At 36.5% G+C, this 23,245-nt stretch overlaps 2 protein-coding genes across 12 annotated transcripts in view; one reads left to right on the plus strand and one right to left on the minus strand.

Annotated features, from left to right (window-relative positions):
* Positions 1–23,245, plus strand: part of LOC133636338 (gastrula zinc finger protein XlCGF48.2-like) — a 359,822-nt gene that overhangs the window by 75,255 nt on the left and 261,322 nt on the right. The window lies entirely within an intron of this gene.
* The window catches only part of LOC133636329 (gastrula zinc finger protein XlCGF57.1-like), a 243,662-nt gene that overhangs the window by 9,270 nt on the left and 211,147 nt on the right, over positions 1–23,245 (minus strand). For 5 of the 9 annotated variants that reach the window (XM_062030264.1, XM_062030254.1, XM_062030258.1 and 2 more), the window contains one exon: positions 3,858–4,181. In XM_062030264.1, coding sequence (XP_061886248.1) covers positions 3,858–4,181 — 324 coding nt within the window. Of the gene's footprint in view, positions 1–3,857; positions 4,182–11,043; positions 11,299–12,533; positions 12,889–23,245 lie in introns of those variants that run through there. The other 4 variants (XM_062030260.1, XM_062030259.1, XM_062030261.1 and 1 more) reach the window with 4 other exon arrangements.

Genomic DNA, 23,245 nt, shown 5'->3' on the forward strand with positions numbered 1-23,245 from the left:
TGTCACTATCTTACACCTGTGCTAAAGTGGCTTTATCCCAAATAATGTGTTCATGATTATTGAATGTCATTTTGTAAAAATCCTTATAAAAATGTTTGGTTTTTATCACGAGGCAAAACTCAACAGCCACAAGCAGGACAGACAAAAAGGAAAACTTCCAATGGAGACAAAGTTGCTGAATGCAGTAGAAGACGACGTCCAGATAAAGAAGAGACTTCTGGACATGATGGAGACATCAGAGAAGCAATCGTCTGACAATTTAGACAAACTAACCTTTAAATTACTAAGTCAAAATATTGACTTACTAAGTCATAATAATGACATACTTAGTATCTCAGGTAACTCGGACTGTTTTGTGTTTTGTTTGTACTTTACGGGAAAAATATGGAGATATATATCGTATATCCCCATTCTGCAAATGGAGCGGAAAACACAACCAAAAATTGTAGGCGACTTTATTTCTCTAATATTTGTATTTATTATAAGATATTGTTATTTGGTTATTTTTTAATAAACAATGTGTCCAATGTAATTAGAGTCTGTAGTCTATTGCCGCCCCCCTCCCAGGCTGTGGTGGCAGCGATGAGGTGGAGACGTGATGGTGGCGACAGGCCAAGTTACACTGTTCCTTACACCCACCTTACACCCGTCCGGTGCGCCTAATGTACGGAATAATTCTGGTTGTGCTTACCGACCTCGAAGCAATTTTATTTGGTACGTGGTGTCATGATAAGTGTGACCAGTAGATGGTAGCCACACATAAAATATGTGTTAACTGCAATATGACGCCAGTAAATAACACTAAAACTTTAAATGTTCCATTGAAAATAAAGAACATTACACACGGCACTCAAAAATCTGTCAAAATGTTTTAGTTCGACTTTGAAGCCGCACCATTTGATGGATTGTCGACCCATTACGGCTACCGTAGTCAGAGATACAAGTATTACTAGGGTGTGTGTATAAGGACCGCAACATGGCACCCATTAGCAGACATTATCTGCCGTTTTGTTTCACAATATTAGCATAACCAACGTTTCTTACCTTCTCGTACCTGATGATGTGTATTTGGGATCTGCATAAGTCCTGAAAATTTGCGCACATCCGCCATTGTAGTCTGTGCCGGTTCCATAGTCTATCTAAGCTTCTTATTTTTCTTTATCATCTTGTTATTGGACATTCATCCTCTGCTGTTGCCATTTCTAATATAAAGTAGTGTAAAGTTTTAACTTATATCTGTCAGTAAACTCACCATGAAAGCACTAAAACATACCGGTGTAGTGAGTTTACATTATTCACCCAAAGAACTTTGGTTATTAGAGTTCCGGTTGGATGTTTTTTTACGGGACACATTTCGGGCGTTGTTGATGCACTAGTGAGCCACGGATGAGGAGATGCTGCTCCGTTATTGATTGAAGTAAAGTCTGAATGTCATTAAAACAGTTAGCTCCATCTTTTGACACTTCTTCCACTCCCGTCCTTGCACGCTACACCGCTACAACAAAGATGACGGGGAGAAGACGCTGTCCAAGGTGAGCCACGTAAATAAGACCGCCCACAAAACAACACATCCTGAAGTGACCGCCAGAAAGTGGCTTGAAGATGATGTGTAAAACATCATCTATGCAACATTTTGAGCAAAGAACCACCATTACATGTTATGTAGACCACAAGGAAGTCTTTTACATTTTAATGCGCCTTATAATCCGGTGCACCTTTTGTATGAAAATAGACCTGACTAGACCGGTGCGTCCTATGGCCCAGAAAATACGGTACACCGGTCCCGGCCTACAACTGCATGAATACATTAATGCCTCTGGACATCGTATTTAATGCTTTTTAATACCATTTAAGGCCTTAATTAAGAAAAAGTCAATTTAATGACTTTTAATGCTTTTTAATGACCCACGAAAACCCTTAAACAAAATGTGGACCGATCCATACAAAAATCGACAGTAACAATTCCAAGTATAATATCAGTATAAGGTTGATACAGTGGTTTGATCGATATTTTGTATTATATATATTTTGTTGATTTTGGTATTGTTTACAAACTCAGGAAATAAGTTTTTGGACACAGGAAGATTTTAAGGGCACAAACCAAATGATTTCATTCAGAGCCATATTTAAATATTACATTGATATTCTAACACCACCATCCTGTGTTTGTGTCTGATTATGATTGTGAACAAACATTTTATCATTCAATGACCTTGAAAAATGTAAATATCAGTATCCACATTGGTATGACCGATACTGCCCCTGTAACTACTTGGTACTGGATCGATAACTACATTAGTAGTATCAGCCAAAACTAAAGTATCAAACAACAAAACAAGTGATTATTACATTTGAACAAAACAAGTGATTATTACATTGTAACAAAACAAGTGAATATTATATTTTAACAGAAGTGTAGATAGAAACATGTTACATTAGAAAGTTCCTAAATAAAAATATTGTTAATGGAATTATTGAGACATTTCTCGGATGTATTTACGATTTTTACGAGATTTTAATAGAATTTAATACATTCTGAGGCCAGCGTGGCTCGGTTGGTAAGGCGGCCGTGCCAGCAACTTGACGGTTCCAGGTTCGATCCTAGTCACTGCCGTTGTGTCGTTAGGCAAGGTACTTTACCCACCTGCTCCCAGTGCCACCCACACTGGTTTAAATGTAACTTACATAATGGGTTTCACTATGTAAAGTGCTCTGAGTCACTAGAGAAAAGAGCTAAATAAATATACTTCACTTCACCTATAAAGAACACATATATTTTTCTTTTTTATGCATTCTAAATAGTAAATAAATGCGATCCAAAGTCTGCTAACAATAGAAGCTATTAGAGTCGCACTATTCTGCCTATAAAGAACTTAAAAACATCCAAACACCTCCATTAAGGTTTTATGTACATGCAGTAGGTATATATGTCATTTAGTAACAGCTGCATTTTTAAAAGATGTAATATTTACCTATTTTTGCTCATTCATCCATCCATCCATTTTCTACCGCTTGTCCCTTTCGGGGTCGTGAGGGGTGCTGGATTGCTCATTAGCGCATTCATTTCAAAAACGCATCACGAGGTATGCTTTTTTTTTAACAACATCTCTGAATATTACACACTGCAGACTTCATGAGAGCCAACAAACATAATAGAACATCACTTACTGTACAAGGTCTGCTGTCACTATGATGCAGACTGATAGAATCTTGTCACATTCCTGTTTGGATGAAGAATGATTCATAATCGTCGCTCGGAAAAGGGGGGTGAAGCGAAGCATATTTTTGTGTAATTCACCATTACCGGGTCTAAATTGGCTGTCAAATGTTACCAACTTGTCAGAGTACGTCCTCATCCTTTTACTATCCAGGTGAGAGGCACGATTCATGATCTGGAATAATCTTTCACCAGCACTGAGGTGAGAAAGGAGCTCACCAGCCGCTGATGTCAACATAGACACACAAGCTATAAATAGTTAGTCTGCGTTAGCACTTATAATAACAATATCACTAATGCTTGCTTGCTATTCAAGCCACAAAATGCAAATGGAGTATTGTTGGCACTTTTTGGATGGTTATAGAGGACCTCCCATTGGCTTATTTACATTTATTTTTATGAGTTAGAATGTGATTTTAAAACAATATATATCCACCATCATGTCTTTTATAATGATTGTGAACGACAGAAAAATTCCCCAAAAAATGCAGTTCCCCTCTAAATTGCAATGATTAGATTTAAGACTTGAAGTGTATGAGCATGAAGTGATGAAGCCTACTTGGATGAGTCTTCTAAGACAAAGTGAACAGTCCAGTTGTGATGGATTGAATGCCCTGAGAATAAAATGATATGTGCTTACTTGGACTGTGATGAAGCTGTGAGGACTCACGTGCTTTGTCTTCATGCTCTTCAGTCTTCACAGAGACAACAGTCATGACATCATCCTCCTCCTGCCCTACAACACACTCTCCCTCCTCTTTCATGTGGGGGGGCTGTGGATCCTCCTCCTCCTCTTTAATGTGGGTGGGCTGTGGATCCTCGTCTTCCTCTTTAATGTTGGTGGGCTGTGGATCATCCTCTTCCTCTTTAATGTGGGTGGGCTGTGGATCCTCCTCTTCCTTTTTAATGTGGTTGGGCTGTGGATCCTCCTCTTCCTCTTTAATGTGAAGGGGCTGCTGGACGTCTGTTGGGTAAATAAGTAAATAAGATAAAGAGAGAATAAAAATAGTTTTGGACTGACACTGTTAACACAATGACATTATTTGTGTTTTTTCGTGTGTTGTGTTAAAAATGTGTAGCAAAACAAAGCAGCATTGATTGAGGCATTCTTAACTTTACACTCACTGATATAAAGTGTGTAAATATTTTATTCTGTATACGGTCTATGACACCTAAACTTTATCTCCAAACTTAACCATAATTTGTGGTGTAGAATGACGTCTGGAACTCAAGATAGTTACACATGTCTGGGAACGCCACCAACAGATAATCCCTGATATTACTCAACAAATCTTTAGGGATCTATTCGTTTCATAATTCGATTTTTTTCTCGTATCTGCTTTTTGCAGGAAGATCTAGGCTAGGGGTGTTTAAACTCATTTTAGATGAGGGGGCCACATGGAGGAAGATGTACTCCAAGTTGGCCGGACTGGTAAAATCACGGCAAGATAACTTAAAAATAAAGACAACTGCGGATTGTTTTCTTTGTTTAAAAATAGAACAAACACATTCTGAAAATGTACAAATCATAATGTTGTTTTTTTACATACAATTATAATGTTTATAACAATAATGTCCATGTTGGAGGAGTTGTGAATGACTGAAATATGAAATCTGTGCTGCAGTCTGCAGGTGTACCTAATGTTGTGGCTCAGCAGTCATTCACAACTCCTCCAACACGAACATTATTGTTTTTGCACTTTTTGGCTTCTTATTAAATAACTTTTTTAAATAGATTCAATCTTGCACGTGGAAAGTTTAAGTGTGGGCTTTAGTTGATATAACACTCCCGTCAGGGGGTGCATTCTACGGCGGGGGTGCATTATCCACCAGGAGGCGGGACTACTGCGAGCCTCAGCCAGTGTGTCTTCGCAGCCGTTTTATGATTGCTCAGCACAAGAAATACGTTACACACATACAGTTGTTGACAAAATACACTGTACATTATATACCTCAGCTAACTAAACTATGGAAATGTACAATATAATTCATACAGCAATACGATCTCACTGCACAGCAGGCCAGCAGTTAGCCGGTCATTGCGCAATCCACGGTGAGGCTCCACGCAGTGACGTGCCTCAACTGGCTGCTGATCACAGCAAGTCTCTTCTCAGTATTTGAACGGCAAATGTGAAAATTCAGCGATTTTGAATAAAAATAATCTAAAACTGGTGAAGTTAAATGGAAAATAACTTTATAGTATAATCACTGATAGTGTAATCACTGGATACATATAACAATTTAATTATTTATTTTTATTTTTAAAATTTTTTTCTTTCCATGATGGCAGGTGAGGCCCCGCCTCACCTGCCTCCCCTGACTGCACGTCACTGCTAAACTCTCTGTTCTGGCAAAAGTGCTTGAATCCCTTATCAGTGAACAGATAAAAGACTTTTTGGACACCAACTTTATTCTGTCACCTTTTCAGTCAGGTTTTGGCAGAAATCACAGTACTGTTACTGCTGCCATGAAGTTTATAAATGATGTAACTGAAGCTCTTGACAAGAAGCAGTGCTGTCTGTCCCTCTTTATTGACTTTTCAAAGGCATTTGATACTGTTGATCATATCATTTTAATCAAACGTCTTTCAGCTATTGCTTTTTCTCAGCAAGCAGTTGGATGGTTTGCAAATGACCTCACAAGTAGAACTCAGGCTGTTCAGATAGAAGGTTCCTTCTCGGACGTACTACAAGTGGAAAAGGGTGTCCCTCAAGGTTCTGTGTTGGGCCCATTATTAATTAATAATTAATAATCTTGGACAGAATATTCCGAACTCAACTTTCCATTCCTACGCTGATGATACTGTCATATACTGCACAGCACCCACTCCTGCTGAGGCCTTTAAATATCTACAACATGCATTTGACAGAGTACAAGAACAACTTTGCTATCTTCAACTGCTTTTAAATGCAGAGAAAACTAAGTGTATGTTCTTTACCACATCAAAAACTGTAAGATCAGCACTGTGTGACAACATTTGAACAAGAAATGGGCAACAAATTGTGTTAGTATCTGCTTTTAAATATTTAGGATTTTTAATTGATGACCACTTGAGTTTTAAGGAGCACATTCAGTATGTTGTAAAAAAAACCTGAAACTTTTATACTGGGATTTTATTATAGAAACAAGTCTTGCTTTTCTTTTACTGTGAAACAGAAACTGGTGGAAACAACCTTTTTACCCGTTATTGACTATGGAGATGTGTTGTACATGAATGCTACTGCTGCTTGTCTCCACAAGCTGGATAGTGTGTACCACGGGGCACTGAGATTCATCACTGTCACGTGGGGGGGTCGCAGCTGGCTGCGGGGTTGTTCTTCCCATGCAAAAAACGGCTCCGGACGACAGCGTGAAGGTGAGCTTGGATTTATTCAACATAAATCACTAAAACTATCACACACGCAAACAATAAAGCAAAAAGGCAAGCGTGCCTAAAACACATGAAGCTTAATTACTTGGCATGGATGACATGGCATAATCAAACACTTACTTGACATAAACGCGTGACAAACACAATGCAGGCAGAACGAGTGATGAACAAAGAGACTTAAATAACAGTGACATGATTGGAACAAACAGGTGCGTGACTCAAAACGTAAAACAGGTGCGTGACATGACAGGTGAAAACTAATGGGTGACCATGGAAACCAAACCAAACAAGGAAGTGAAACCAGGAACTAAGGAAGTGTCCAAAAAACTAAACAGCACATGGCCAAACAAAAACATGAACACAGACATGACAATCACCAACTTACTCACCATTGTGTGTTATACTCAATGGTTAACTTACTCACCATTGTGTGTTATACTCAATGGTTAACTTACTCACCATTGGGTTATACTCAATGGTTAACTTACTCACCATTGTGTGTTATACTCAATGGCTAACTTACTCACCATTGTGTGTTATACTCAATGGTTAACTTACTCACCATTGGGTTATACTCAGTGGTTAACTTACTCACCATTGTGTGTTATACTCAATGGTTAACTTACTCACCATTGTGTGTTATACTCAATGGTTAACTTACTCACCATTGTGTGTTATACTCAATGGTTAACTTACTCACCATTGGGTTATACTCAATGGTTAACTTACTCACCATTGTGTGTTATACTCAATGGCTAACTTACTCACCATTGTGTGTTATACTCAATGGTTAACTTACTCACCATTGTGTGTTATACTCAATGGCTAACTTACTCACCATTGTGTGTTATACTCAATGGCTAACTTACTCACCATTGGGTTATACTCAGTGGTTAACTTACTCACCATTGTGTGTTATACTCAATGGTTAACTTACTCACCATTGTGTGTTATACTCAATGGTTAACTTACTCACCATTGTGTGTTATACTCAATGGTTAACTTACTCACTATTGTGTTATACTCAATGGTTAACTTACTCACCATTGTGTGTTATACTCAATGTAGGGATGATACTCGAAACCGGTTTTCCCGGTTGTTCGAAAAGAAAAGAACCGAGTCCTCGGACTCTAATCCCTTTTTGAGAACCGGTACATGTTATCGAGACCACTATAGTAAAGAAAAAGAGTTGGTTCTTTACTCGAATCCCTCGGAACGAATCCCGTCCCGACCAGAAATGCTCCGTGTGACATCACAAGAAATGAAGTCACGTAGCTCAGTCATTAGGCGCAGATAGCGAAAGCAGGGAAAAAATGGACAGGAAAAAGCGCTCCAAGGTGTAATAAAGTTCAAAACAAAAGCTATAATCCAATGAATAACTTTACTGAGAGATTTTAGCAGGGTACAAACACATGGCGAACACTTTTACGACCAACCGGAAACATAGCAACCAGGCTAGCAACGCACCTCCTTTACGGCAGCTGTTCCAACGTTCTTAAAGCAACCGCAGCACATACATATATATACAACACTGCAGCACATACATATATATACAACACTGCAGCACATACATATATATAAAACACCGCAGCACATACATATATATGACCTCTCCCTTTTTTAACTTTTGTTTTTCTTTCCTTGTAAACAAAACAAAATCACACTGTATTTGTGTTGTTTGTCTAATTATAAATAATGCAGACGAGGCGTGTTGGCTGAGTTCTTGACGTCTACTTTCACAGCGTGCTCATAACCTAACAGGGTGACGACATGCAACAACACTTTTCGGGGCTACCGCGCATGCTCGTCACTCCCGTTGCATGCTGGGTAGTGTAGTTGTTATATTCCCTAGCAGCTCATAACATCTTTCCCCCTATAAAGAATGTTAACTCAATAAAGTGTATTTCTTTTTTTAGCTTTAACATTTCATTTTTTAGCATTGTAACCACATTTGCAAACAACTTTTCTCTTCATAGAATTTTCTTTCAATAAAGAAATAAAGTGCAAAAATGTCAAAGCATCATAACAAACACTTATGTCAAATAGCAGCAGAATTGCACTTTTGGAGAGCTGTATTATTTTCAGTTTTGTGCCCAAGGGACTGATTTTATTTAACACTATATTATTATTTATACACCTATAGTGATCACAGAGACAGCTTGTTTTTGTGTTACTGTATATATTTGTTTTTCTGAAAAATCCCACTTAATATACTTTGGGTAACAACAGTCAATATTTATTTATTTTATTTTATTTTTTTAGGTGGGTAAAAGTCAATATTTATTTATTTATTAGATTAAATAGTTTTCTTATATAATAAAAGTGAGCTTTTGTTAAACCAAATATTGTGTGTTTTTTTCCATATACAACAACCTATCTGGACTCCATAAGAGAATCGATAAGGAATCGGTTCGATAAGAGGATTCCATAATAGACTCGAACTCGATAACTTCTTATCAAACATCATCCCTAACTCAATGGCTAACTTACTCACCATTGTGTGTTATACTCAATGGCTAACTTACTCACCATTGTGTGTTATACTCAATGGTTAACTTACTCACCATTGTGTGTTATACTCAATGATTAACTTACTCACCATTGGGTGTTATACTCAATGGTTAATTTACTCACCATTGTGTGTTATACTCAATGGTTAACTTACTCACCATTGTGTGTTATACTCAATGATTAACTTACTCACCATTGTGTGTTATACTCAATGGTTAATTTACTCACCATTGTGTGTTATACTCAATGGTTAACTTACTCACCATTGTGTGTTATACTCAATGGTTAACTTACTCACCATTGTGTGTTATACTCAATGGTTAACTTACTCACCATTGTGTGTCAATGGTTAACTTACTCACCATTGTGTGTTATACTCAATGGTTAACTTACTCACCATTGTGTGTTATACTCAATGGTTAACTTACTCACCATTGTGTGTTATACTCAATGGTTAACTTACTCACCATTGTGTGTTATACTCAATGGTTAACTTACTCACCATTGTGTGTTATACTCAATGGTTAACTGGACATCTTTATGTGCTTGACGCCTCAATCATTGGTATGTGTTCATCTACAAAACCATTCTGGGTATCACCCCATCTTATCTGTCTTGTCTTTTAACAAAGAAACAAGGAAGTCACAATCTTCGTTCAATGAATGTTCTGCAATTTGTCGTCCCCAAAGTAAGAACTGAACTGGGCAAGAAAGCATTTAGGTTTTCAGCAGCGAAGGCTTGGAATAACCTACAATCCAATATTCAACTTCAAACCCTTGTTACATTGAATGAGTTTAAAGCTTCTGTGAAAGGATTGCAGTCTACCTTGTCTGTATGCACATGTGTTATGTCAGCAAGTTTTAATGTTGTACATGTCATGTTGTATGTGTTGTTTACTGTTTACCTTGTCTGTATGCACATGTGTTATGTCAGCAAGTTTTAATGTTGTACATGTCATGTTGTATGTGTTGTTTACTGTTTACCTTGTCTGTATGCACATGTGTTATGTCAGCAAGTGTTAATGTCGTAAATGTGATGTTTTATGTGTTGTTTACTGTTTACCTTGTCTGTATGCACATGTGTTATGTCAGCAAGTTTTAATGTTGTACATGTCATGTTGTATGTGTTGTTTACTGTTTACCTTGTCTGTATGCACATGTGTTATGTCAGCAAGTTTTAATGTTGTAAATGTCATGTTTTATGTGTTGTTTACTGTTTTTAATGTAACCTTGCTGCTGCCCTCTTGGCCAGGTCTCCCTTGGAAAAGAGATCTTTGATCTCAATGGGATTTGTACCTGGTTAAATAAAGAAAAAAAAAGAAATAAAGAAAAAACAACAGCTGTTTATTTGAAGTCTTAAAGAAGTCAACTATGTGTGCAGTGCAAAGTGAAATGCAGTTATGTCATCTTCTTGTCAATAACACACACATCACACTTTTGTGTGTGGTTGCTTCCTTATTTGTCATTATTCAAAGCTGATTTTAATGTGTAGCAGCGGCAGCTGAACTCAATGTGACAACGTGTCATAGTTACGTCAGTCAGCTGGAATTAAAAATACAAATAGTTGTGTCATTAGTCCAGAATCTTCACGGTCCTCATGGACGACATAATTAGGAACCAGTACTAAAAAAAAAATGGTACTTGGTATACATCCCTAATTTTCACCACTAAACCTTTGACATATGCTAACATATGTGCTGCTAAAGGTAAATAAACAGTAGCCATATTGAATGTTTGCCTTCATTTGACCACGTGAGGTAAGGAGGACGGCCTCTAGGTCACATGGTTACACCCCAGCAATTACATTGTTGATGATTGATGAGCATTCATTTTTAAATGGTGGTGTTAAAAAGCAAGTATATCTCCATCTTTAGTCATAAATGTGGCCCCCGGATGAACATGTGTCACAAACATTGTATTAGATGATATGTGGATGTTGTGCTTACTTGGACTGTGATGAAGCTGTGAGGACTCACGTGCTTTGTCTTCATGCTCTTCAGTCTTCACAGAGACAACAGTCATGACATCATCCTCCTCCTGCCCTACAGGACACTCTCCCTCCTCTTCCTCTTTAAAATAGGGGGGATGTGGATACTCCTTGTCCCCTTTAAAATGTGAGAGCTGTGGATCCTCTGAAGTGAAACTGTCCCCCTGCAGATGAGGGAGGCATTTTTCTTGGTGTGCAATCAGCTGATGGATGTCTACAGGACACAAACAAAACACATTTTAACTCCTACATGCTAAATATTAAATCGTACATGAATTATAGGGCTGTGGCTATTGAACATTTTATTAATCAAGTGTTCTACTGGGAATGTTTTTGATTAATCGAGTAACTGGATAAAACATAGTGTTGCTTGGTTGAAGACGAATTTAAGCGACTTTGAGACATTTCACTTCATAATGAACGGCCAATTGGTTTGAGATGGTATGAGATCAAGATGTCATCTTTAGATCAGGCTTTGTTTTTTACACAATCACTGCCACATTAAAAAGTTAAAGTACCAATGATTGTCACACACACACTAGGTGTGGCCAGATTATTCTCTGCATTTGACCCATCACCCTTGATCACCCCCTGGGAGGTGAGGGGACCAGTGAGCAGCAGCGGTGGCCACGCCCGGGAATCATTTTTATGGTGATTTAACCCCCAATTCCAACCCTTAATGCTGAGTGCCAAGCAGGGAGGTAATGGGTCCCATTTTATAGTCTTTGGTATGACTCAGTTGGGGTTTCAACCTACCCATCTCAGGGCGGACACTCCAACCACTAGGCCACTGAGTAGGTGGATGTAGTAGGTGTTGTAGTAGGTTAATGGCTGCACCAATATTTAAGTTAAAGTTAAGTTAAAGTAGCAATGATTGTCACACACACTAGGTGTGGTGAAATTTGTCCTCTGCATTTGACCCGTCCCCTTGTTCACCCCCTGGGAGGTGAGGGGAGCAGTGGGCAGCAGCGGTGCCGCGCCCGGGAATCATTTTGGTGATTTAACCCCCAATTCCAACCCTTGATGCTGAGTGCCAAGCAGGGAGGTAATGAAGGAAATAACAGGTCAGTATAGCTTTTACACACATAAATAACTTGTCAAACCTGCCAGCTAGCAGGCTAGGTTTACAGCGTCAGTAACCATGGTAACTGACTCTGACTTTGTCTTACCTCTCTATATTTGGAGGTAAAACTCTCGAGGAGTTTGCACTTAACCTGCTCTCTGGAATATTCCCCCGGTGACTGTGTGAGTTTTGTGTAAACATGTTGATACACATTGTTACAAACTGAGAGGAACATCAACCTCTCATAAATATTGTCTGGTTTTTATGAACAACATAAAACAATCAGTGCATCATCCAATTCATCTTCCTATAGACAATCTATTGAAGAATAGTGTTAATAATAAATATAAAGTTAGTAAAGATGCGAGAGTAAGAAGTAAACAAACCTGTTGTGTGTAACACAACTTGATGTTGTCGCTCCTTCTCCTCTTTTGTTGGACAAAGTTCCTCCTCGTACTCTGCTATGGTTCTTTCGCACATTTTCACACAATCACAACACTTTACACTCACACTTGATCTCTGCTTAGCGATGTGTTTTCATCACTTCTTTGTTAGCAGCTAACAAGGTAAGCTAACTAGCATCAAAGTGCGCTCAGACTAATATACAAACAGTTATTAATGAATAGAGTGTAATAAAGGACATATATGTGTACATGGACGCACAGATTAAGAACACTGCAATAACGTCTTCACCGTCAGACGCCATCTTGCTTTATCCTCGCCGTGTTTGCTTCGCGCGCAGTCTTGTCAGATCTCGCGAGAGAAAGAAGTAACCAGCTCTCTCTTCCAGATCTCGCGAGAGAAATAAGTAACCAGCTCTTTTCCAGATCTCGCGAGAGAAACAGGTACAATCAGCTCCCACCCCGGTAAAACTATCTAATTATATACTATTTAATTATTCTGAAAATAAAAGTAAATTTGTCCACTTATTTTCGTAAAAATATTCAAATATTTAACAATGTATTGAAACAACAGTAGCATAAGGAAAGAAAAAAAAAGAAACAAAATAAATATTACACTCATGATATTATTTTTGTCTTTGATGCTAATCGTTTTTATAATGTATTTTAGAATGTGGGAGGTTTTCATGTTCTTTTTCAATTTCCTTTGGCATTATATTTATATATATTACACTTTTATGCAGATGACTGCCAAATATGCCAATTTGAAAAGGCCACGGCCCCCTGACACCCCTTCTCAACTGTCTATGCCACGTCAAGGCTTGGTTAGCCCAGAATGTTTTAATAATAAATGAGGGAAAAACAGAAATGTCAGTTTTTGGTCCGGCCCTCACTGACTGGGGACCATTGCAAAATGATGTGCGTCCCAAAGTCACCAGCCTTGGCGTCACTATAGACAGCCATTTTAAACTTGACAAACAAGTCAATGGCGTTTTAAAATCCTGTTTTTATCATCTTCGTCTTTTAGTAAAGGTAAAACTGTTTTTATCTTTTAACCTTTTTGAACAAGTGGTGCATGCTTTTATTTCAAGTGGCCTGGACTACTGCAATGCACTTTATGCTGCCATTAGCCAAAAAGCTCTCTCCCGGTTGCAGTTAGTCCAGAAGGTGGCAGCAGGACTTTTAACAGGGGCCAGGAAACGCCAGCATATAACCCCAATTCTTCAGAGTTTGCACTGGCTCCCTGTTCATTTTACAATTGATTTTAAATCCTTGATGTTTGTTTTTAAAGCTTTACATGGACTGGCACCTCAGTATATCTCAGACCTCATCCAAATGTACACTCCTGCGCGCGCTCTGAGGTCCGAGCGCCAGCTCCAGCTCGTGGTGCCCAAGACCAGACTTAAAACCAGGGGAGACAGGGCCTTCTCTGTGGTCGGCCCTAATACCTGGTTCACACCAACGGCGCTTGCCGCGCTTTAAAGCGGCGAGCAAAGCGCCGTCATTTTTTTCTATTTTTCCACGAATATCCCGATCTCCGAAGTAATGTTATGCTTTGATACGCTCTGATACGAATTAGTTTCCCCTTTGTTACCGTTCCTCACGATTTGATGCCGCTTTGATCCCGCTTTGATATGCTTTAAATCACGCTTTGATGAGTTTTATTACGCTTTATTGAACTTTATTAGGCTTTGATGCGATCCTGACGCTTTAAATCAGGCTCTGACACGATTATCAAGCTCTGTTGTGCATTGTTACAACAAAAATAAGAAAAAAATGTGAAAAACTCAGTATACTAAAGTTTTCCCCACATTTTTTTAGATTTATCTATTTATTTGATTTCTCTTTTTGTTTTATTATATACAGGATAAAACACATAATGTAATTTAAAAAAAGAGAAATATGATAAACAAATAAGTAAAAAAAATTGTGAAAAACTCAGTATACTGTTTTCCACACATTTTTTGTATTCATTTATTTTTTCAATTTCTCTTTTTTTCCCGTTATATTATGTTTTATATCTTCATTTATTTTATTTCTTTGTCATCTTAATAAATATCTATCTTTCATTTCTTATGCTAGTTGACAATAATAAAAGGCATTTCTTTTATTTTTTATATTCATTTATTTTTTCAATTTCTCTTTTTTTTCCGTTATATTATGTTTTATATCGTCATTTCTTTTATTTCTTTGTCATCTTAATAAAAATCTATCTTTAATTTCTTATGCTAGTTGACAATAATAAAAGGCATTTCTTTTATTTTTTTATATTCATTTATTTTTTCAATTTCTCTTTTTTTTCCCGTTATATTATGTTTTATATCTTCATTTCTTTTATTTCTTTGTCATCTTAATAAATATCTATATTTCATTTCTTATGCTAGTTGACAATAATAAAAGGCATTTCTTTTAAACGTAACATATTCTCTTTATTATTAACATTTCCATACAGAAAAATGATAGACAGTAATGTCAAAGTGCAACATCAAACAGCAGAAGTACAGAAACAATGATCATGGTATAAAAAAGGCAATGATGCAAAAGAGAATGGATTTGTAATCCTGTGTTGGTTTTACATCAAGTTTCAATGTCACTAGTCAATATCACAGTCACTTCCTATTGCGCTTTGAACCAAGATCTGTTAAGCTTTCCTACGCTTTGAGTCAAGCTTTGCCGAGCTTTGCTGAGCTTTGTCACGTTTTGATACGCTCTCTGCGCTTTATTCCATTCTTGACAGAGCGCATCATTTTTTTAAACCGTTTCAAAAATGTTGGCTAACTTGCCGCATGTCCCGCTTCACTACAAGCTTTCCCACCATCCATTAGGACCCTCACGCTTTAATCAGGCTTTGTTACGCTTTAACGCCGCTTTGCATGCCGCTTTAAAGCGCCGTCAAAGCGCCGTTGGTGTGAACCTAGCATAAAAGCTCTGGAACACTCTGCCCCTCCATGTTCAAACTGCTCCCACAGTGGAGTGTTTTAATGCTAGGTTCACACCAACGGCATGCAAAGCAGCTCTCAAAGCGGCATGCAAAGCGGCGTTAAAGCGTAACAAAGCGTGATTAAAGCGTGAGGGTCCTAATGGATCTTGGGAAAGCTTGTAGTGAAGCGGGACATGCGGCAAGTTCGCCAAAATTTTTTAAACGGTTTAAAAAAATTTGGCGCTCTGTCAAGAATGGAATAAAGCGCAGAGAGCGTATCAAAGCATGACAAAGAGTGACAAAGCTCAGCAAAGCTCAGCAAAGCTTGACTCAAAGCGTGGGAAAGCTTACCAGATCTTGGTTCAAAGCGCGGACCCCAGTCGCCACCGCATGCAGCCAGACGACCCTCACGCCGCTTTAAAGCGCCGTCAAAGCGCCGTTGGTGTGAACCTAGCATTACAAACGTTCGTAGCACCTCTTCCAAATGACGGCGCTTTGCTCGCCGCTTTAAAGCGCGGCAAGCGCCTTTGGTGTGAACCAGGCATAAGTCTCGTCTTAAGACCCACTTGTATTCTTTGGCTTTTAACACTACGTGAGTTGTGTGGTCTTCTGTCCTCTGTTGTCCTCTGTGGTTTTTTTTAAATACATTTTGATTTCTATTTACTGTTTTAATTGGTTTTACCCTTTAAAATCGTTTTAAATCATATTTATTTTTATATTGTTTTTATATTGGTTTTATATTTATTTATTTTTGGTTTTTATTCAGTCATTGGTGTAGCTAAGGATAATATTTGAATAATGTTTATAATATTGTTTAAATGTGTTATATAAATAAAGTGGATTGGATTAGATTATATATATATATATATATATATATATATATATATATATATATATATATATATATATATATATATATATATATATATTTTTTTTTTTTTTTTTTTTTTTTTTTCTCATATATATATATATATGAATGCATATATATATATATATCCATATATATATAAATATATATATATATATATATATATATATATATATATATATATATATATATATATATATATATATATATATATATATCTTTGCAAATATATACTGTATATATATATATATATTTTTTTTATTTTTTATTTTTTTATTTTTTTATTTTTTATATATACCCCACATTCTAAAATACATTCTATAAACTATTAGCATCAAAGAAAAAAAATAATATCATGTGTGTAATATTTATTGTGTTTCTTTAGGGGTTTTTGTCTTTCCTTACGCTATTATTATTTCAATACATTGTTAAATATTTCAATATTATTATGGGGAAAAAAATAAGTATATATATATGTATATATAAATACTGTATATTGATTTTATGGAGTTATATATATATGCATGTCAAGTTGATCAACACATTGTATTATTCTCCAGTGCAATAACAGTACTGAAATGAAGGCTAAAAGGGCATTAATGGGAGCTTTAAAAAAAAAAGAAGAAAAAAAGAAGTAACTAAATAGTTACTTTTCAAAAGTAATTACTTTTCACTTTTGAAATAAAGTAACTAGTATCTGTAACTAGTTACTGGTTTTCAGTAACTAACCCAACACTGGGTGTCAAACTATTTGTATATATATATATATATATATATATATATATATATATATATATATATATATATATATATATATATATATATATATATATATATATATATATAAAAATATATATATACATATATACGTATATATTTAAAAAAAAAATATATATATATATACATATATGTATATATATGCGCTTATAGCCAATGGATTGGGATGCTGCCTCATAGAGCCTGGAGCTGATAGAGGTCCATTTGTCGTCAATGGAATCATCACTCTACAGAATATGCTCGATGTCTTCCAGGTTTTTGGCCAGAGAGAGACGGAGATTGTCCCGAGCCATAGGATCTGCTAGCCTGGTACAGTCAAGCCTCTTCTTCCCTGACTTTTGAAGACGGATAGCAGGGCGTACTTGCAGCCGGAGCCTGGTTATGATGAGCCGGTGGTCAGTCCAACACTCAGCTCCTCTCATTGCACGAGTTAGTGATACGTCTTTTATGTCTGAGCGTCTCACAATGGTGTAATCAATCAGGTGCCAATGTTTGGAGCGTGGGTGCATCCAGGATGTTTTGTGCTTATTTTTTAGTTGGAAGATGGTGTTTGTGATGGTCAAGTCATGCTCAGCACAGAGGCTTAGCAGCCGTAGGCCGTTAGCATTGGCTTGTCCAATGCCATGCCTGCCAATAACACCACTCCACACCTTGTTGTCCTTCCCCACTCTGGCATTGAAATCGCCCAACAAAAAGATCTTGTCCTCCTTAGGTGTGCGACAGAGGGCCTCATCTAATGCCCGGTAGAAGCGGTCTTTAACATCTTCCTTTGATGGTAGCGTCAGTGCATAGGCACTAAGAAGGGTGACATATCTTTTCTTAGCCAGAGGGATCCTGAGTGACATGAGCCTTTCACTTATGCCAACCGGTGCTTCTGGGAGTTTTGGTAGGAGGCTGTTTTTTATTGCAAGTCCCACACCGTGCTGATGCTCCCCTCCTGGAGGGTATCCTTTCCAGAAGAAAGTGTAACCTTGCCCTTCTTCCTTCAGGGATCCTTCATCCAGGAGTCTGGTTTCACTAAGTGCAGCAATATCAACATTGTAGCGGTTAAGTTCTGCTGCAATGAGTGCAGTTCTGCGCTGGGGTCTATCAGTGGTAACGCTAGTGTCCAGGAGTGTCCTTATGTTCCATGATGCCAGTTTAAGAGGGATTATTTTCTTTGCTTTATTTCGACCGCGGAGTGGAATTCCCGACAGGTGCGGTAGCCTGTCCAGGATGGTTTTGAGTGGGCAATGTTTGGGCCACCTTTTCTAGGCCTTTCCCCAGTTGGGGTGAGCAGTGCAATCCTAAATAGGGCTGCTCAGGCGTACAGGGGTCTGCCGAGAGCAGCTGCCACTCAATTTCAGCTACTAGCGACCATAGATAGCCCTGTACCGCTGGTGTGCAGGGTTCTGACTAGAAGCTTCCGGTGCATTCATACCTGCTCCCGTTATCAGACACCCCATCGCCACCAGACTTTGTTTCATTTCCGGTAGCTGGTCTCACCGAGGCAGAGATGAATACCTGCGCAGAGGAGCTTGTTTAAAGTGCCACTGGGGGTGCGCATGTCCCAGCAGCACTTCTACACTGTGAGAGGGTGGGATCCGGTGGCAAGGGGAACCCAGGACGACCGGCACTCTTCCACAGTTGCAGGAGGCTGCCGGAGCTCCAGTTTTTTGGAGGACCGACTGTCGTGTGCCGCCAACCACGTTGCTTTTCTTTCAGGGTGTGCTCCCCTAGCCTTTGTCTTCCTAGACTTACCCACAAGGCAGCGGGTCTTCGCCGTATCCCTGGCTAGGGGGCAGTCAGGTACTAGGCCTTTGCCAAGGGCCACCTGGGGTAACAGTAGTTAAGGGGTTAACCTCAAAGTGCCCCAAGACCCCCCAAAGAAGAGCCTCCACTGCCGGATGCACTTTAACGTCATGCCCAGGACACACACACTCACACACACACACACACACACACACACACACACACACACACACACACACACACACACACACACACACACACACACACACTATTATATGTACAACAACAAATTCATACACAGGCCGGCGGGACAGCGTTCCAAATAAGTCTTTGATGAGCATTCCTCAACTTTATCAGTCTTTTTTGCCACTTGTGCCAGCTTTTTTAAAACATGTTGCAGGCATCAAATTCCAAATAAGCTAATATTTGCAAAAAATAACAAAGTTTTCCAGTGTGAACATTAAGTATCGATTCAATCAAATATAAGTTGAAAAGTAGTTGTTGTATTCTCTTTTTATTTACCATTTACACAACGTGACAACTTCACTGCTTTTGGCTTTTGTACAACTAATTTCCATCTAATTAATTTGTGACTGCCATCAATGTGCCATCTATAGTTAGGACAAGGCACAGTGTCTTTGTATTGTCATACTCCTGGGTGCGGCACCATCAACCTTTTTTATAGAGTCTCTGAGACGCACCAACATGTGTCTGGCACGCAAATGTCCATTAAGCATAACTTCCCCTACATCGGGATGTTCCTATTTCAATGTCCTTCATACAGCAGCCGCATTAGCAGCAGCAGTGTGTGCAGCATTTCTAGATTCATCTTGACACTCGGCAACATATACATTTACATTTAAGATTTTGATTTAAATTTAGATTTAAGATTTAGATTTAAGATTTAAGATTTAGATTTAAGATTTAGATTTAAGGTTTAGATTTAAGATTTAGATTTAAGATTTGTATTTAGATTTAGATTTAAGATTTAAGATTTGTATTTAGATTTTGATTTAAGTTTTAGATTTAAGTTTTAGATTTAAGATTTAGATTTAAGATTTGTATTTAGATTTAGATTTAAGATTTAGATTTAAGATTTGTATTTAGATTTAGATTTAAGATTTAGATTTAAGATTTGTATTTAGATTTAGATTTAAAATTTAGATTTAAGATTTAGATTTAAGATTTAGATTTAAGATTTGTATTTGTATTTAGATTTAGATTTAAGATTTAGATTTAAGATTTAGATTTAAGATTTGTATTTAGATTTAAGATTTAGATTTAAGATTCAGATTTAAGATTTAGATTTAAAATTTAGATTTAAGATTTAGATTTGAGATTTGTATTTAGATTCAGATTCAAGCTTTAGATTTAAGATTTAGATTTAAGATGTAGTTTTAGATTTAAAATGCAGTTTTAGATTTTAAATGTAATTTTAAATTTAGCGCTCAAAATTAGATTTAAGATTTAGATTTAACATTTAGCGCTCACGTTAAAATAAAGATTTAGATTGAAAATTTAGATTTAGATTGAAAATTTAGCACTCACATTTAGATATAGATTTAGATTTAAGATTTAGATTTAAAATTAAGATTTAGATTGAAGATTTAGCACTCACATTTAGATATAGATTTAGATTTAAGATTTAAGTCTAGATGTAAAATTTCGGTTTAGATTTAACATGAAGCACTCACAATCTAAATGTAAATATAGATTTAGATTGAAAATTTAGCACTCACATTTTGATATAGATTTAGATTCAAGATTTAGATTCGAAATTAAGATTTAGATTCAAGATTTAGCACTCACATTTACATATAGATTTAAGATTTAGATTTAAATTTACATTTAGATTGAAGATTTAGCATTCACATTTAGATATAGATTTAGATTGAAGATTTAGATTTAAATTTACATTTAGATTGAAGATTTAGCACTCACATTTAGATTTAACATGTAGGTTTGAATTTAAGATTTAGGTTTAGTTTTAACATTTAGCGCTCACATTTAGATTTAGATTTAATATTTGGGTTTAGATTTAACAATTAGGTTTAGATTTAAGATATAGGTTTAGATTTAAACCTATATGGGGACGGTGTGGCGAAGTTGGTAGAGTGGCCGTGCCAGCAACCTGAGGGTTCCTGGTTCAATCCCCACCTTCTACCATCCTAGTCACGGCCGTTGTGTCCTTGAGCAAGACACTTCACCCTTGCTCCTGATGGGCCTGGTTAGCGCCGTGCATGGCAGCTCCCGCCATCAGTGTGTGAATGTGTGTGTGAATGTGTGTGTGTGTGTGTGTGTGTGTGTGTGTGTGTGTGTGTGTGTGTGTGTGTGTGTGTGTGTGTGTGTGTGTGTGTGTGTGTGAATGTGTGTGTGTGTGTGAATGTGTGTGTGTGTGTGTGTGTGTGTGTGTGTGTGTGTGAATGTGTGTGTGTGTGAATGAGTGAATGTGAAAATAGTGTCAAAGCGCTTTGAGTTCCTTAGAAAAAGGTAGAAAAGCGCTATACAAGTATAACACATTTAACGTTTAGCTCTCACATTTAGATTTAGATTTAAGATTTAGGTTTAGTTTTAACATTTAGTGCTCAGATTCAGATTTAAATTTACATTTAAGATTTAGGTTTAGATTTAACACATAGATTGATATTTAAGAATTATGTTTAGATTCAACATTTAGATATAATATTTAGAGTCAACATTTAAATGTGATAAAAATGTTATTTCTCTAAGTTAGGGCATCTTAGAAAGAGTGATTTCATTTCAAAAATAAGCCCAAAATTATTGGCATTTTGTTTTGATAGAGTTGCAATTCCACAAAAATGAAGTAAGGACAAGGCATTGCTTTTAATTTCATACAGTATTAGTTTTTACTGTGTAAGTACATGAATATATATATATATATATATATATATATATATATATATATATATATATATATATATATATATATATATATATATATATATATATATATATATATATATATATATTAATTTCATATATATATAGTTTAATTTCATACAGTATTAGTTGTTACAGTGTAAGTATATATATATATATATATATATATATATATATATATATATATATATATATATATATATATATATATATTATATATATATATATATATATATATATATATATATACATACATAAATATATATATATATATATATATATATATATATATATATATATATATATATATATATATATATATATATATATATATATATATATATATATATATATATATATATATATATATATATATATATATATATATATATATATATATATATATATATATATATATATATATATATATATATATAATGTAATATGATCCAGTATTAGTTGTTACAGTGGGTGTACATGAATATAGCCCATGTGACATACAGTAGATGGCAGTATGCACCTTTCATGTCATTGCTGCAAGCTGCCGTTAAACTAAAGGAAGAATTAGTCAAAGGTTTTTTGATATGAAAGAGCTCCTACTTCAAAGAGCAGGATCTTTTAAAGCCGGATCGTTCGCCAACGACCCATCACTAGGTGTTGAAACAACGTCTTCATCTCATCTCTTTTTGCACTCCAACTAATGACTTACTTACTTACTTTTAAAATCAGCTTTTCAGTCCGCGTCTTACATTTAAAACATGAGGCAAGAAATAAAGGCGCAAGTTAGCAACACGCAGGAAAAAATGTGTCTGGTCCAAAAGGTGAGAATGTTGATGGAGCAGCGACTAAATGTTACTGTGGAAGAAATATTTGGAGTGTTGGAAAGAACCATAGCAGAGTACGAGGAGGAACTTTCTAGGACAAAGGAGGAGAACAAAGGTCTACAAGAACTACTGGATGCTGTTTTCAAACCTCAACTTGTGAGCAGCTTTGTTGACATCTTTTTACCTTATCATGTCACCTAAAAGTCCATTCAAAAAGAATCAACAGCTTGTATATTGCTCACTAAATTATGTTATTACTCTCTTGATTTGTGCATTTGATTTGACATTGTCTTCATGATGATTAACAACTTTGTTTCTTTGACATGTTGCTACTGGGAGATGACACCTTTTTGAAATGAGTGATTGATGTATTTTCTATTTGACATCAACATCATTGTGTTGAAAGCCTCTGCATGAATTTATAAATAGAAACAAGTTGCAAGATGAGAATGTATGAATGGCTTTGATGTGTATATCTGGAGCTTTCTTTAAAATGAACAATTATGTTTTGCTCAATAAACATTTTATTAACATGACAGGAGGAAATAACTTTCTACTTTAACTCAGTTACATACTACATGACTTCTTCACTACTCAGTGGATTAGTGGTTAGAGTGTCCGCCCTGAGATCAGTAAGTCGTGAGTTCAAACCCCGGCCGAGTCATACCAAAGACTA

The sequence above is a fragment of the Entelurus aequoreus genome, linkage group LG20, assembly GCF_033978785.1.
Source record: "Entelurus aequoreus isolate RoL-2023_Sb linkage group LG20, RoL_Eaeq_v1.1, whole genome shotgun sequence".
Taxonomy (NCBI): Eukaryota; Metazoa; Chordata; class Actinopteri; order Syngnathiformes; family Syngnathidae; genus Entelurus; species Entelurus aequoreus.